We start from the raw sequence: 17,156 nt of genomic DNA on the forward strand, positions 1-17,156 counted from the left end.
CTTTCAAAAATTGAAACAAAATGTGAATTTTTGCTTATTTTCCTGCTTAGTAAATTTAACATCTTTTTATTTTTGGTGGTGGCTGGTGCTCAACAACCAAACATTTTGTGTAATTTGGGCTTCAGGGAATAATAATGAGCATTTTTCACTTTTTTTCTGACATTTTATAGACAATCAATTGATTATTAACGAAAATAGCTGTCAGACTTATTAATGATGAAAATAATTGTCTGTCGCAGCCTCACAGTTCTCCTATGATGGATTAACACTTTGCCTGAGGTTTTCTGTGCGTTAATAACTTGACAAATAAGAAAAATATAAGCAGTTTGACAAAACACAAATATAAGACTGATGAGCTCAATATAAATTTAGAATTAATTTAGGTCTTAAAACCAGATTTCCACTCAACATGGAGGACGTAGAACCTGTAAGAGTTTATATTGTGTGTCAGTTGAACAAATTTCAAACAAATCTGCGTTTTTATCAAATCATTGTCGACCCAAATGATGTGGGGTGAACCTGGAGCATATGGGGGCTCCTGGGTCATTGATCCAGACTTGAGATGCTCCAGTTCCATCTTTGTCCCATAGTCTTTGTGCACAATACTAATACAAGGTAATTACAAATTGTGGCGTTGTAAATAACAGTAATATAAATGATTTTTTAATAAATAATAAAAAACCTGACTTGTTTTTGCATTTTTTTGTGCATCTTTAATTTCATGTTATTAAAGTTGTGTTCCCTTTATTTAAACTTACATTAAATACATTTAAAGTCGTTTCTTTTTAGTGTATGTTTAATATATCAACATAGTTATACAGTATACTGACAAAGTTCACTGTTGTAGGTGTGAGTGAATTAAAGATAATTTACTCTGCTTTCTGAAAATGGCAAAAAATTACGAAGAAGCAGGACACCTGATGAGACCCAGTCACTAGGGTTGTCCATGGGTGTGTGTGTGTGTTTGAGAGAGAGAGAGAGAGAGAGAGAGAGAGAGAGAGAGCGAGAGAGACAGACAGAGAAGAAATTAGAGGCTCGAAAAATCCTGTCTATAAAGTTATAAAAGTTGGAAAGGGTACCCGGATGTTGACATCATCACAATAAAAGCATAAAACGTGTCATGGCTGCAGGTCCTGTTATGCATCAAACCTTATGTAGGCTACTATGCACAAACTACAAAGCTACTATGCAGAAAATTTAGTCTGGTGGGTAATCGGTGTGTGTTTATGTGCAAATTCCTTTCTCTATTCTGCAAAGATTTTCAACAGGATCATCTTTTTAAGGCATTATACTTATTTATACTTTAATAACCTTTTTACTTGCAGTCTACTTTTTTTATGTAATATTTTTTTAACTCCTGTATCATTTCAGTTGGTATGAAGGTCTCAGCACTAGCTTACATCTGTTTATTTTATTTATGTATTTTTTAATTGCTTTTTATCATAGCTGTTTTTTGTTAGTATGATCTGTAACCTCTCTCGTGCAAAGTTGGATTACCAACATGGCAAAACAGGCAACTGCTCAGGTGCCCCAAAAGCCCCAGGTTTATTTCATATCTTTGGACCTTCACTGTTTTAGTTTATAATCTGGTCGTTTGTTGTGAAGCTATGTTTTATTAAACTGCTTTATTTTTTCTGTGTGTCAGTTAACACATAGCAAAATAATATTATAATATCGTAAGGGATGTTTAAGGCTGAAATTTACAATTACTTTCATTATCAGTGAATCTGGCAATATTTCTCTTTAATAATCAACAGATTGCTCAGTCAGAAAATAGAGAAAAGGCCCATCATGAAGCACAAATAATCATATTCAGATTGGTTGAGCTTTTATTTTGATGGTTCTAACCGGGTGTTGTGTGTTTATTGTGTGTACCTTAACTCCGGGAGAATTCTGTGGCTTTTTGCTGCACTGACAGCGGTCCTTCCAGGTTTATCGTTCCTTCTTCATACAAGCTAGACCTGCGATATTTTTACACAGCAACAGAACCGCTATAATGTCGGATTTCGAGGAATTTGAGAAGCAGCTGAGCGAGAATCGACAAGGTGAGTGTTAACGGTCTGTCTGTGTCCCAGTTTGGTCTGCAAGCTAGCAATGCAACGCTTGTGCGTAACGTCAGCTCCTCATATTATTTTATGAATGAATAACCGACCTGTCAGCAACTTTAACAAGCAGTTTTCTCCGCCATGACTCAGCTCGTTTACCTTTTTCATGTCAGCATAAAATCATTCTCTCCTCTTCATCCCCCAGCCTCCGTACAGTCGTTGCAAATTTAACACAATTCTGAATTGAGTCTGGGCACCGGTGTGAGAACACGGTTTACCTTCTGTCCAGTCTCCTGTGCGAGATGCACAACTCCATTTAATCTTGTAGTTTTTTCTAATCTCGTCCGCTTCTACAAGGATACACACGGGTGTAATTGATCTAATATGACATTTTCTGAATCACCATGATCTACTTTTTAATTCGGCATCAGTTACTAGAAAGGTTCTCAATCTTCAAGTCAGTCTTAAAACAGTTATCAGGTATCCATTTTTGTTTATCTGTCATATGCTCCGTGTTTTCTCGCTATTGTGACACATTGTTTTATTTCTTAGTCGATGATGATGATGATGATGATGATGATGATGATGATGATGATGATGATGATGATGATGATAAAGGTCATCGTCATTATCATTATTGTTATTGTTGTTGATTTATGATTATTGTTGTTTTATTGTTGGTGTCAGGGGGATAGCACAAATCAGTAGCAGGATGTATTTGTATTAATTTTGTTGCAACAATTAAACTACAGCTTCACATTTTTTCAAGCCTGTCTTAAAACAATAGCCAGGTGCCCATTAATTCCTTCTTTATTTTCAATGCAAGTGATGGGAGACAAATTGTACACATTTATTCCAAAGTTTATCCAAAGGCTGATATGAAAACAAAGTGTCACAATGCTTCACAGTTATGACAAAACACTGAACAGATGACAGTTAAATACAGCTCATTTAGATCTTAGTTGATGAATTAATGGATGTCATTTGACTGAAAACCAATATTGTGGTGATTGACAGTTAGTCATTTTAACCTTTTTAAGCAAAAATGCCAAACATTCCCTAATTTCAGCCTGTCCAGTGTGAGGATATCCTGCTGTTCTTTGTTTTATGTGATGAGAAACAGAATATTTTAAAATGTGATAGGAATTAGTGAAAAATGAGCAGCACAGACTTCTTCAAATGTCTTGTTTTGTCCAACTAACAGTTCAAAAATATTCAACTTAGAATATAAAAACAGAGATAAGCAGCAAATCCTTAGACTGGAGAAACTGGACCCAGCTGTTTGTCATTTTTGCTTGAATTATTATCAAACAACTAATCAATTATCAAGGTAGTTGCTAATTAATCAACTAATCGTTTCAACCCTATTTTGAGTAATTATAACGGTCTGTTGGTCAGACAAAAAAAAGCTAGATGCCGTCACCTTGGCCTTTAGGAAACTATGATGAGCATTTTTAAGACCAAACAACTTATCGTTCAATTGAGAAAATAATCATTGGTTGCAGCTAGAGCTGAAATAATTAGTTGATTCATCAATTAGGTGATTAACAACAATAATTCAGTAAGAATGTTGATAATCAAATAATCATTTAAGTCAATTAAAAAAAACTAAAATGCAGTGGTTCCACATTTTAAATGAATGATTTTCTTAGATTCCTGTAATAATAAACTAAATGTCTTTGGGTTTGGGGCTGTTGATCAGATAAAATAAGAAATCTGGAAAAAGAACAAAACTGTGATTTCTCAGTATCTTCTGCCATGTTATAGAGGAAATGATGAATTGATTAATCACGAAAATAATCAATCAATAATCAAGCTTAGCTTGTTAGTTGCAGCACTAATATGAAGTTTTAGAGTCTGAGGCGTCCCCTCCTTGGTCCACCTTAAATCAAAATGAGAGGATGATCTTAGTGAGAGGATCCTGGATGAAACCTGGAAATCATCCACTGAGATGATCCATACAACGTTCATATCCAGTTTAGTTTACATCTAGAAGTAGGCTTGTCCAACGTTATCCAGAATTTGATCCAACCTGTCAACGGTGTGACCATGCCGTAGTAACCTTATTCATTCCCTTTGAGTCTTCAAATGATGATTCAGTTTTGGGCCGGGGTCCTTAAAGCATTATTGTAACAAAGTCACAGACCCGGTTTTTGCTGCCGTTCATATTGATTTCAGTTGGAAATATAAACCCACCCCTCCATATAGCTACTGGGTTGATGAGGCAATGGTTCACCTGAAGTTGTAAAAGCTCAGTTATACCACTCACAGCTCAGGTGATGAATCCCACCAAGTATGGAAACCATTCTGTGACAATGTCTGCAGTACAAGAAATATAACCTAATGCCTGTAACTGATAAAACACAACCATGTATAATCACTGTATTTATTTCTTACTTATCTAATTAAATTTGTGTGTGTGTGTTTGTTTTGTTTTTGCTTTGTATTTTAATGGCCTGCATGTTTGTTTTGTTTTTGATCCCCCAGGGTGTGTGGTGGGTGGGATGTGGGCTTTGGAATAACATAGTAAGAGTTAGAAAAACCAATAAAAGCATCAGATTTTTAATTATTTATACGAAAAATGTTAATTGCCCATATTAAGTATCTGTATTCCAGTAATACAACATGGACTGGCATTTACCAGATAAATATACAGTAATTATTGGCAGACATATAGTAAATAATTCTCGTTGCTGTTTTTTTGCGATCACAGAGCGAGAAAGAGAGAGACACAAAAAGAGGAGTCGCAGTGGATCTGCAGGCCGAGGAGACAAACATCGCAGCTGGAGCAAAGACAGAGGGAGCCGCAGCCGAGAGAAACGTAGCCGGAGCAGAGACAGGAAGAGCCGGGACCGCCGGAGCTCCTCCCGGGATCACAAGAAGCACAGGTCAGTGGCTGAAAGCTGCCTCCTGCAGTCCAGCAGCAGAGTCCCAGTCAGCAGTCTGCTGCAGAGCAACGAGTTACAGCCACACCAGGCAGGATTTTAATGTGGAAATACACCTGTGTCATCATGAATCACACAGCGCGTCCATCCGTAATAGACGTTTTCCCTGCAGACTTGTCACAGTAGCAAAAACACTAGTACCATTAAACCTGTAATAACTAGTTTTGGTCACTTGGAGGCGGTGGAAACAATACAACGATGAACTATTATCACCTTTTAAATTCAGATAGTAAACTTTTTGCTTCATTTACACATCCAGCAGGTACAGAGCAACGTGATCATTCATTTGGAGTCATGCTTGTGTCCACTTGATGAATGTGAGTCCAATATTCCCTCTCTTTTAGCTCTGTTTTTGGTCTCCACCAGCTCCTGAGGGAAATATCTGGCTCTTTAGCTGCTAAATGCTCCACTATGTTCACCAGCTGCTCTCGAACAATCTGTCTGCTGTTTGGTGCTGAGCAGGATGTGGACAGTAATGTAGTGTGAATGTAAGCCCAATGTGACGTCTTCAAATGTCTTATTCTGTCCAACCAATTTCCAAAACTCAGAAATAATGAACTCACATTAAACGTAAAGTAAAGAAAAGCAGCAGATCTTCACATTGAGAAGCTGGAACCAGCTAACAGCATAACAACCAGAATAAATGGCTCATTTATTTCAGGTGTTTTTAATTGACTTTACATGGTGGGTCTTTGATGCATCTTAGTTGTCCTGTAGTTTCATATGGAAATTGTCCAATGAAAATAATAAATTGGCTGAATGTATGAGATTTTCCTCTCCTGCTTGAGCTTTTATTTTGTCCGTTTTATTTACCTAGTCACTCTCCGAGGCGAACAAGAAAGAAAAGGACCTGCAAATACTGGGATGTGCCTCCTCCTGGCTTTGAACACATCACACCAATGCAATATAAAGCTATGCAAGGTACCTCTCATGTTCCCTGTGCTTCTTCAGTCTCTGAGTCAGACTTCTTCAGAGCTACACCTACTGATTTTTCATTCAGGAGTTTGCATGTGTTAATGTTGTTGAGCTTGTGTGAAGACCTACACAAGGCTGTAGTTGCTTCTGGAAAGGGTCGAACCAGGTCAGAACTAAGACCAGGTTAGAGCGACCCAATGGTGGAGTGGATAGGGCACATAGTACCACATGGGGCGTAAAATTCGACTCCCTGGCTGAACCCTTTGCTGCATGTCATTCCCCTGCTCTCTATCCCTGTGTTTCCTGTCTCTCTTCACCGTCCGATCTAATAAAGGCATAAAAATGAAAAAGAAACTGAGACCAGGTCAATTCAAGAACTACTCCAGGTCAAGAACAACACTGGCAATCAACTGACCAGTTGCAACCATAACCATTAAAAAAAAAATTTTGGAGCAAAAACAAATGTCAAAATGGCGTGTGAAATATTAATTTGTCTACCATCAAAGATTTTAGCATTTATACTGTGGTATCTATTTAAATGTCCCAGCTAACCCGAGGTTACTGCATGAGGTGAAAGGGTCAGGTGAATGCTGATGTTGTAAAAACAACAGGAAGTTAGTTTTTTGTAGTTTGGACCTCTGACTTTGCTGGCTCATCAACACGCTCAGCAGTTGCAGCTGCAGCAGTGGCTCATGATATTAATATTCTTAGATTCATTGTGACTTACACTTTCTGAAGAAAGTACGTTTTTATGTTTTCTTCCATATCAAATGAATCCAGTGATAACTGCCTGTAGATCCGCAGGTACACTGCAAACAGGTGCTGCTAGTAGCTGATTCTGCATACTTTTAATGATGCCAATTTGTAAAAAAATGTAAGCAAAAAAAAAAACGGGGCTAAAGTCGCAGCGAAACAGTAACTCAGTGACTCTGGCAACATTATATCTGCTTTGTGTTTACATTCCCCAAAGCTCCCAAGTAACGGGAACCGTTTTCATCATCAGCCCCAAATAGAATTAAGAAAAAGAATAACAATAGAAGAATAAGAATGGAACTATTTCTACATTTTTTGATGTTATTGCGGCTGGCGGTGTCACATTGACATGGTTCTTACCTTCCTGAAACAATGAGACTTTCCTCTGTCCATTCATATACAGATATCTGCCATCTGCTGAAAACCTGTGGACATATGGGGATTGTGGGGGGCACAGTTTTGTCTGGAGGGAGGTCCGCAGTGTGAGACTTTTAAAAACCCCTGTATTAGACCATTGTGAGAAAATCAATGAGGTCCCCAATATGACAACATTTCATTTTTATGTAATTTTTGAGCCACTGTGACATTGATTTATCAGGTGTTTAATCTTCTGGATTAGCCACAAACAAACTGTCCTGTCTGGTTATTTTTATCCATGAACATCGCAATTGATTTTCCAGGATAATTAAACAATAAAATTAAAATCTTATCCATGCTACCCAACACTCATTTCCAGGATCTCTGAATATTGCATGTACTGTATGTGTAAGGAAGATGAAATGCACAGGTTTCTGGTCTTTCTCCTGGGGAGAAAACCTCAAGTAAATAAAAAATTTTTTTTTTTTAATATTTTAGTTAAGTTTGAAAAAAGTAGAGCCAGCATTCAGAAATAGTCAAATCCTGGACAAAACAGAGACCAACAAGTCAAGTCCTAAAACCGCTGTTGAGTTGTGGGCTTCAGGTTCCTGTCATCAGATTTTACTCTTTCATTATTAATTCAATTTTTACAGAAATTTCAGGGATCACATTAATGCTCACTTCATATGAATCACCTAGAAATGAGTCATTCCAAAAATATGTTATGAAATAAAGGGGCAAATGTTGCAGAGGCTAGTAGCTCTGTAGCTGAAGGTGAAGCTCTGTCTTTTATGTTCCCCTCAGCGGCCGGGCAAATACCAACAATAGCTCTGCTGGCAACATCCACCACGACTGGAGTGGCTGCAGCACCGACACAAGTGCCCATAGTTGGCAGTCAGATGACAAGACAAGCCAGACGCCTCTATGTTGGAAATATTCCCTTTGGAGTGACTGAGGTAAAGTCTCCAGTTACTCGTTTCTTTGTCCTCCAGTTTATTCCAATAAATGTGACATCTTTACCCGACACAGACATGTCCAGTGCGTCCAGTCCATGCTTTGTGTTTTCTTTCTCCACAGGAGTCCATGGCCGAGTTTTTTAATGCTCAGATGCGGCTTGCAGGCCTTTCACAAGCTCCAAGTAACCCTGTACTTGCTGTGCAGATTAATCAGGATAAAAACTTTGCTTTCCTAGAGGTATGTGTTTCTGATCCCGGTTCAGCCACTCCATGAGATTTTTGCTTCTGCAAATAAAAAGATGAGGCCGGCAGTTTTGTATATTTTGATTATTGTGGGAAAATCCCATGAAAAACAACATTGAATTTATCCTCCTAACAAATATTTTCTCTGTATCCAGAACCTGATTTAGCTCTCTAGTCTGTGCCATCGCGCTCCACTGTTGCCTTTCCATTTATTTTCTGTATGAGTAAAGATGTTTGTGTGCTGCGTTTGTGTTGCTTGGTAGATTTTTAGCCACGCTAGCAGCACGTTGCTGCCTTACTGAGCTTCTAGCAGCGCTGTAGACCCTTTGTCTTCTTTTGAGACAGTCTTGACCTCCCCAAGGTGAAAAAATAAAACATTGTCAGAGTCAATTTCAGTCTGCTGCCCGGACAGATCTGGGGCTACTGCAGTTATTTTTATAAAAAAACAAACATGACAGATGAGACGGAGCTGTGGGATTAAACGAGTAGCCCTAACCATGATGAAAACAGAAAAAGGCTTCAAGCAAACTCGTCTTGAAATTCTTGCTTTTTATCAAAGAGCAATAGGAGGACAGTACAAATGAACATTGAGGTTAACAGCAAAAGATGCAGATGTTTGTGTTGTTGTAATTAGCCAGGATTTAAAATGATGAGGGTAATAGAGTTTAATCATATAGCTCTTATCAAAACCAGAGATTACAAGGAACAAATGAAAGGAAAACATAAAACCCACATGTTGAATATTGTCTACATACACAAAACCAACCTGCAGACACACACACATACAGACAAGGTAAATTCATGATATGAACGTGTGACAGTAACAGGCCACTGTAAGATTTGCTGCATACCTGTTGATGCTGCAAAGTCATTTTCCTCCTTCATCATCATGTTGCTGTGAGCAAACATTGCAGCAGAAGTCTCAAAGTGTTTTTTTTTCTTTTCTAGTTTCGGTCTGTAGATGAGACGACGCAGGCCATGGCCTTCGATGGAATCATTTTCCAGGGTCAGTCGCTGAAGATTAGAAGACCTCATGACTACCGACCTCTGCCCGGTATCTCAGAGCAGCCAGCTTTCCACGTCCCAGGTTCATTACTGATGGTTCTTTTTTTAGCCTTAAAACAACAAGCTCTACTATGTAATTCATTCATTTTGATTTGAGAAACTTTGATTGAACCATTTTATTTTTCATTTTTGTGTAGGTGTCGTCTCCACCGTCGTTCCGGATTCCCCCCATAAACTGTTCATAGGAGGCCTGCCAAACTATCTTAATGATGACCAGGTATTTAACTGAGAACAGACTGAACAGGTGCACTCATGTTTCCTCAAGTTTTTTCTCTCACTTGCTGAGGTTTTTGTTACACTGAAACACAGAAGTCAAAAATAGCTTGAAGTGAATGACCCCACAGTATTGCAAAAAAAGATAAAACACAATTAAAGTTGACAGAAACACAGTATAGGGGAAAGATAAACAGGTTAATATTTAATGACCTGATATTTTAAAGTACTCACAATGAACAACTTCTACACATAATTGGCTTTTTTTTCAAAAGAAATGTCTGTAGCACAAGCTTTTATTTTTTTATGCTATACTTATGCTCTCGTTAATTCTATATGAATATTATAAGAAGACTTTTTGTGACTTGGCTAAGTAAACTGCTTATACCTTTCTCATGTTAAGCGTACTCATTTAGGAAAGGTAAGCAATGTCCAGTATATTTACATAAGAGACATGCAGTAATTTCTGTGTGGTATTTAGGCCTGAATGTTGGATTGTCAAAGGAAAAGTCCACCTGCTAAAAACATTACTGGTGATGTGTTTGTGTTCTAGATTTTTTAACGTGACTTTGGGCAGGAAACGTTAACCATGGATGGTGAAATGGTTTTGGTGTCAGTGCCTCAGATGTACAGAGTAAAAGCATTTTTATGGACACACAGTTGTTCACGTTTCTCAGTCACTGAAGGTGAAATAAATCATAGTGCAGGATGCTAACTAGACCAGGATCCTTCCATTACAACAGAGGTTTTATTTTGAATAGTGTTTGTGGCTGTGTTTAAAACTTAACGAACTATACTGTTAAGTAGCTGTAGGTTCAGCTGATTAAGCAGAAAAATGTTGATAATCTATCACTGAGATGAAACAAAAATCTGATTAATTGTTTTATCGTTTTTATTAATTTCTTATCATAACAAACTCGGTACCTTCAGTCTTGAAGTTTTGGTTGGACAAAATAAGATAATAACATGATCTTGGGTGTAATGAAATTGTGATGGATGTTTTTCAACACGTTGGGACCCAACTATCAATTTATCAAAAGAAGTAATCATTAACTGCAGCCCTGAAGTAATTGTGTGAGCCGCTTATAAAGTTTCTAAATTTCTAAGCAGATCAATCAATACAGAAAATAATAATTGCTCGCAGCTGGAGCCAGACCAGTAAATCGCAGATCGATATCATCTTATTGCAGATATATTAATATTGCTGTGTACACCAGCGATCGCTGATAGTGATCAGTACTTGTATGTTAAATTAGGTTTGAGATAATTTTAATCTCTAGTCTCTGTTACATAATTTCTCCACCAGAGGGAACTGATAAGTTGATTTTTTTTAAATGTAAAGTGTTTCACTCAGCATGTATCTTAACTGTTTAAAGAACAAATCTAAGAGATAGATAACAAGTTTGTTGTTTATTAAAAAAGAATTAATATTGATTTTTGAAATTCTCAAATATCAATGTCAGTATCAACCGTAAGAAAATCCTTCACTGCTTGTGCTGTACCTGCAGTCCCACTTTTATCAAGTTTAACAAGGCTCCATCTCTGGTGGTCTCCGGTGGTCGCCCGTTAAGTTGGGCAGGCTGAGAGAAAGTGGATACAACAAAAAGTAACTTCACACCGTTGATGCGTTGTACATTGTAAATGAATATTAATTAAATAGATTAGAGAATTTAAGGGTGGACTTTTTCTTTGAGAATATAAAAGCTTAAAGTAAATGTTTGCTGATAAATAGGACAGCATACGGTCTCTATTTTAATACTTGTGTAGAGGAAGCAGTTTGACAGTAGCGCTCCATCTTTGCTCCCAGGTGAGCACATGATGTGAATCACACGGTGAATTTAATTCTAACTGTCCATTCTGTCTCATTAACTCTTAATTAGTTTACAGAGCACATGTAGCCTGATGTATATTATTCACTGACTTTTTTATATATATACATATATATATATATATATATATATATGTATATATATATGTATATATATACTTGCAGTCACTGCCACTGCGTTGATACTCACAGCTCTTTCATTTTTGTTCCCCCACTTTGTCCCCAGCTAGGGGCCTGTAAGATCGTTAAGTCTGCGCTCATAATTTGTTCAGTAGTACTCATCTACTGCTGCCATGCCAACATGTAACACAAGGCAAGTAAGACATTCTGGTCCTCACACGGATACACTCCGAGCCAGCAGGCTCCCTTACTGGCTGCTTTCTCTCTCCCATCATGCTTTTGGAGCGCGTTTAGGACCCGGGAATTATGGGTTAAGGACTGATCATTAAGCTTTGGAGATGTAGTTATTGTTGTTGGGGGTGTTTTTTTGGGGTGGAGTGGGGGTGTGTTCATGTTTTAATGTAAAGGTAAGACTGTATAAACATATTGTCCGACTGTTCTGGTGCAGGCACCACCAGAGAGTCACTTAAACCACTTTAAATAAAATCATTTTTTTATTTCTTCTTCAACATAAATCATTTATTACTGAGCTTGTCCTGAAAAATAAGTCTGTGAATCGCTGGATACGAGACTATCATCACTTTTTCCTTATCATTTTCTTATGTGTAACTCAACAACACTCCAAATTACAGCTGAAATGATTAGTCAATTAATTGATTAGTTAATCAATGGAAAATAGAGATGTTCCGATACAAATTTTTTCTTCACAATATCGATTCCGATACCTGAACTTGTGTATCGGCCGATACTGAGTACTTATCCAATAGCAATGTGTTGAAAAAAAGATTAACAGCTGTAGCCTACTAACCCTGTATGTGATATGATTGCTGTCATTGTTGTATGTCATGGCTCAGGGTGAACCCTTTGTAAAACATGAACAGATACATGAATGACATAGAATCTTTCTTTTATTATCTCATTTGACTGTCAGCCATAAAGAAATGAATCTAGGTATAAACAACAATTCCTGCACTAGTTGTACTAACTCTAGTGTCTCCCATTGAAATTAAAGCCTTGCAGACTGTACACGTTGCCTTTTTACTGCTGGGACGTACCAGTGCCATGTTACCAAATTGCTGACATTTTTCTAACGGCTACTGTTACACTATTTACCGGAAATCAATTCTTCTTTGGCGCTCTAAAACAATCAAAGGAAGTTGTGCTGTGCAGCCACTGGCAACTACTGTTTTAGAGCGGCGAAGAAGAATTGATTTCAGGGAAAACTCGTTTGACCATATTTTAGGCAGTATCAGAGGTATTTCAGATACTAGTAATGGTATCGGAACAACTCTAATGGAAAATTGATACATTTTGATAATGGATTAATTGTTTTTAAGTCATTTTTAAGCAACTTTCCCCAAATTTACTGATTCCAGCCTCTCAAATATGAATTTTTGATTGTTTCTTTAGTCTTTTACAACAGTAAACTTACCATGTTTGTGTTTCAGACCACTGATTGGACAAAATAAACAGATTGTGAGGGGGCCTTAATTACTATTACTCGAATAATCAAAAAAATAAAAATAACTGATAGTGAAGATAATCGTGATTTGCAGCTGTATTCCAGATGATCTCAGTAAATTTTCTCTGACAGGTCAGGAGGTTATTATGTAATACTCAGACCTCGAAAGACAATTTTGTCTTCTCTAGCAATGCATCGCCCATAAAATGTGAAATGCACATGTGTACAAACTACCATAGCAAATTGTATTTAATCATGGTGTTAAATACAGTAAACATTTTCAGTCCATTCCCTGTGATCTGATTTTGAGTATCAAATGGACATTTAGAATTCACTCTGTAGAATGACACATTATGTTCACTGTGAACTGTCAGTCTCATATCTTGTTGTCTGACTCTGTTGTGCAGGTGAAGGAGCTCTTGACATCGTTCGGGCCGCTCAAAGCGTTCAATCTAGTGAAGGACAGTGCCACGTCACTGTCAAAAGGTTACGCCTTTTGTGAATATGTCGACATCAGCGCCACTGATCAGGTAACGATGGTGTGTGACTTCTCTGTGTTAAGATCATTAGCCGTGTGTTTGATCTGCTGCTCAGAGCTCTTTGTGTGGTCTTCACCAGGCTGTCGCTGGGCTCAATGGAATGCAACTGGGAGACAAAAAGCTGATCGTCCAGAGGGCGAGCGTGGGAGCTAAAAACGCCAATCCTGTGAGTAGGACTCTGTTTACCCTTTACCCTCTTTAAAGGCCACAGCTGGAAAAGCGTAGCTGTTATCAAAAACAATGACAATGGTTCTGTTCCATTCAATTGTCCCAGGAAACTATGATAGTGTAACGACACTAACAAATGAAAGCATTAATCCGTGTGTGTGTGTTCTTAATGATATCATTAAATTGTTTTTTAAATAATACAGAATTATATTATTGTATTTCATGTTTAGTGAGTTTTATTTGCATAAAGCAAAGCTTTACTGTGTAAAACAGCAAAAAAAATACACACACACACACACACACACACACACACACACACACACACACATACATATACATGTACAGGATGTATATATATATATATATATATGTGTGTGTGTATGTGTATGTATGTATGTCTCTGCTTTGCTTCATGTACATTGTACCTTGAAGTATTATGGAAAATATTGCATATGGCAGGAAATATCGCGATATTCGGCCAAGTCTAACTGTCACAGGATTAATTAACTAATCACCACACCCTCCGATTCATACTCACTGCCACCCAGCCCTTTAGCACTTTCTGCTGCTGCACCAACATGACCCAAATGTACTGGTTTGTCTTGTCAGTACAGGATTAAAACAGGGCCATGTATTATAAAAGAATTGAGAATAACAACAAAAAAAGAGCATATACACAAATTGTCTGATCTGTTGTTCACACTTATGTTGAAAAATCAGACTTCATTTATGGTGAAAAGATCCTGGGTCTCCTGAGAAAACGCTTTCTGGGAACACCTGTGCTTTTCCAACTATGATGTGTCAAAATGTCCTCTGTTAAAAAGGCCTGTTAGAATAAAACTGTACGCACACATAAGCCCGACTGTTATTGGAATTTCCAGCCTCCACACAGTCTCACAATGGCAGGTTGTGGGTGTGAAAGGTCAACAGAAAAATAACTTCCAACATTTAATTCACTCCAAAGATTTCACTAAAGACACTAAAGATTCAGGGACATGAAGCAGCAGGTTTTATGGGAAATAAATCTAGTATGAGATCAAGGTTGTGAGTCTGGAGTGTGATCTTGTTTATTTACAGTACTGAGTCTTAGCTGAATATGTACATACTCACTCTTCCTCCACCTGTAGACCTCCATCATAGAGACCCCAGTGACGCTGCAGGTCCCTGGGCTTCAGAGGCTGCAGAACTCTGGCATGCCCACGGAGGTGCTGTGCCTTCTCAACATGGTGATGCCTGAGGAGCTGGTGGACGACGAAGACTACGAGGAGATCCTGGAAGACATCCGTGAGGAGTGCTGCAAGTACGGCAGTGTCCGCTCCATCGAGATCCCCCGGCCCGTCGACGGTGTGGAAGTCCCCGGCTGTGGAAAGGTGAGCCCTGTGTTTGTAAAGTGCCCTTTTATTTACATTTTATATTCTATATTTTAAGTTTAGACTTATTATTAACTCCAGGAAACTTGGGTTATCGAACCAAATTAAAGGCTAATTAAGAATTAAAAGCTCAGTTTGCGTTAGAAGAAATTATGTTTTTCTCTTCACTGTAACTGGTCTTTGCTTATAATTTCCAAACAGTTAAAACATGGTGGCTCTTGTGGAAGTGCTGTCAAGGTTCTGCTAAATAAGCCACCTGAATAAAGCTACTAAATGAAGAAGCAGCAGTTGCAGCATCAAGCTTGCTGTGATAACGAAGACTTGAATCTTTAAGGAAAATCATAGCTTACCACATGCAGCATGGCTTTGTGAGACTAAACATTAATTCTTTGCTAACCTCATGTTACCATTTGAACGTAATAATATTTACAGGTTTATATGGGACCCTTTTTTTCTAAACGCTTTAATTTCAACTTTTTAGCTGCACTTTGCACGAGGATTTAAGGATTTAATGTATAATGTAATATAATCATAAGTTATAATGATTTCACAGTATGAACTTGAATCTAATATAAACTGAATCTGTGTGTAACATCTTACCTGTCTGGTGCTCAGAAAAGTGCTGAACTTGAATTACCATGAGATCCAGACCGAGATTTTAATAATTAATGAAGTCACCACTTTCACACAGCACCATCTCTCAGTTTGGAGGTGCACAGATCGATCCTGCTGCTGTGTGGTGGCTGGAGGGTTTAAATAAACTCCTTCAAACAAACACAACATCAGTAATGACATTTCTATAAAACCACAGGTTACATTCAATGACAAATGAGCAACAATACTGGTAAAACTCACTACTCTAACCCATTACAGACTCTGCTTTAATTGCATTAAAACTTGTTTTGTGATGTTGGTGAGGTCTGCGTAGCTACAACAGTAAAGTGGTGGCATTAAAGAGGTTAGGAGAAGACGTCTCGCTTTCACTACATTCAGTAACACACAACGATTTTGCAAGAAGTCCCTGAAAATACCAGAATCTCACTTCCTCGCATTCGTTTCTGGTTTGCGCCAACGTTTTACAACATTTACATATAATCATCATTCCAGACTTTTTTCTAAAGTTTTCATGGCCATACAAGATGTTTGTCACAAAGTTTACACATGTGTGGAAGCTCAGAATGAGTTCTCATGCCTACGTGCGTACATCTGAGGTCCTTTTCTGATCTTCATACCTACTCTTTCTGATTTCAGATCTTTGTGGAGTATGTGTCTGCTGCAGACTGTCAGAAAGCCATGCAAGCCCTCACCGGCCGCAAGTTTGCCAACAGAGTGGTGGTCACAAAATACTACGATCCGGACATGTATCACAGACACGAGTTTTAAAGCACAGATGAGTCTGATGGAGAATCTCACTCCTCTTTTCTGTTTGTAAGCTTGGGTTCAGTCAGTTCCTTTACTCCTCTGAATGTTGTGAACGTGTCCTTAGAGACTGGACTGGGAAAAGACATTTTATTACATCTTCTACTCTACAAACTGAACTGCAGTGTGTGTTTCTTCAGTACTGAATATCTAACTCCCAGCTTTAGCCTAATACCCCTACAGTGAACTGAACTCATTCTGAATTTAAAAAAAAAAATGACTGTAGTATACATTACATTTGCAGTAGAATGAATGTGACATGTATCTTACCTAAACCTAAACTAATACTGCCTGACAATGCCAGAGTAGCTGTCTATCAAGTATGCACTATATGAGAAAAACAACAGTCAAATGTTTAGATTTCCCTCCTGAGCACAAATATTTATTTCTGTTTTAGACCCAGACTTGAGAAGCCATTATAATGTTAATTGTGTGGCTATGAGAAAAAAAAAAGTTTTTAATTTATTTATTTATTTTTCCAGAGTAATATTTTTCCTCTATACATATATTAATGTTCCTTAAACATATACAATGCTATTAACTGTTCTGCTTATATAGACCAAAGGTTGACTTGTTTTGTCATGTGAGAAGATACGTTTTGTCGGAGCAGCCTCAAAGGTCATTTTGTAAATATGAAATAATCATGTCTAAACAAATAAAATTGGCCATGCACACTGGAAGCTACTTGAATTAGAAAATAATCTGAGTAAAAAATGAATCATCATTGAAAAGATTTCATCAAAAACTGTTGACTGTTT

General features: G+C 37.7%; 1 protein-coding gene across 1 annotated transcript; it reads left to right on the plus strand.

Annotated features, from left to right (window-relative positions):
- The first annotated feature begins 1,996 nt into the window (after nt 1-1,996).
- LOC111217609 (splicing factor U2AF 65 kDa subunit-like) lies at nt 1,997-16,362 on the plus strand. The gene is made up of 11 exons (XM_022739561.1): nt 1,997-2,045; nt 4,759-4,933; nt 5,808-5,911; nt 7,820-7,971; nt 8,093-8,209; nt 9,163-9,301; nt 9,417-9,496; nt 13,310-13,432; nt 13,521-13,607; nt 14,737-14,979; nt 16,231-16,362. Exons 1-11 carry the CDS (start codon nt 1,997-1,999, stop codon nt 16,360-16,362), a joined length of 1,401 nt encoding a protein of 466 aa, XP_022595282.1.
- The last annotated feature ends 794 nt before the right edge of the window (nt 16,363-17,156 follow it).

This window comes from Seriola dumerili, unplaced genomic scaffold, assembly GCF_002260705.1.
Source record: "Seriola dumerili isolate Sdu_G_001 unplaced genomic scaffold, Sdu_1.0 BDQW01000044.1, whole genome shotgun sequence".
In the NCBI taxonomy this organism is placed as follows: domain Eukaryota; kingdom Metazoa; phylum Chordata; class Actinopteri; order Carangiformes; family Carangidae; genus Seriola; species Seriola dumerili.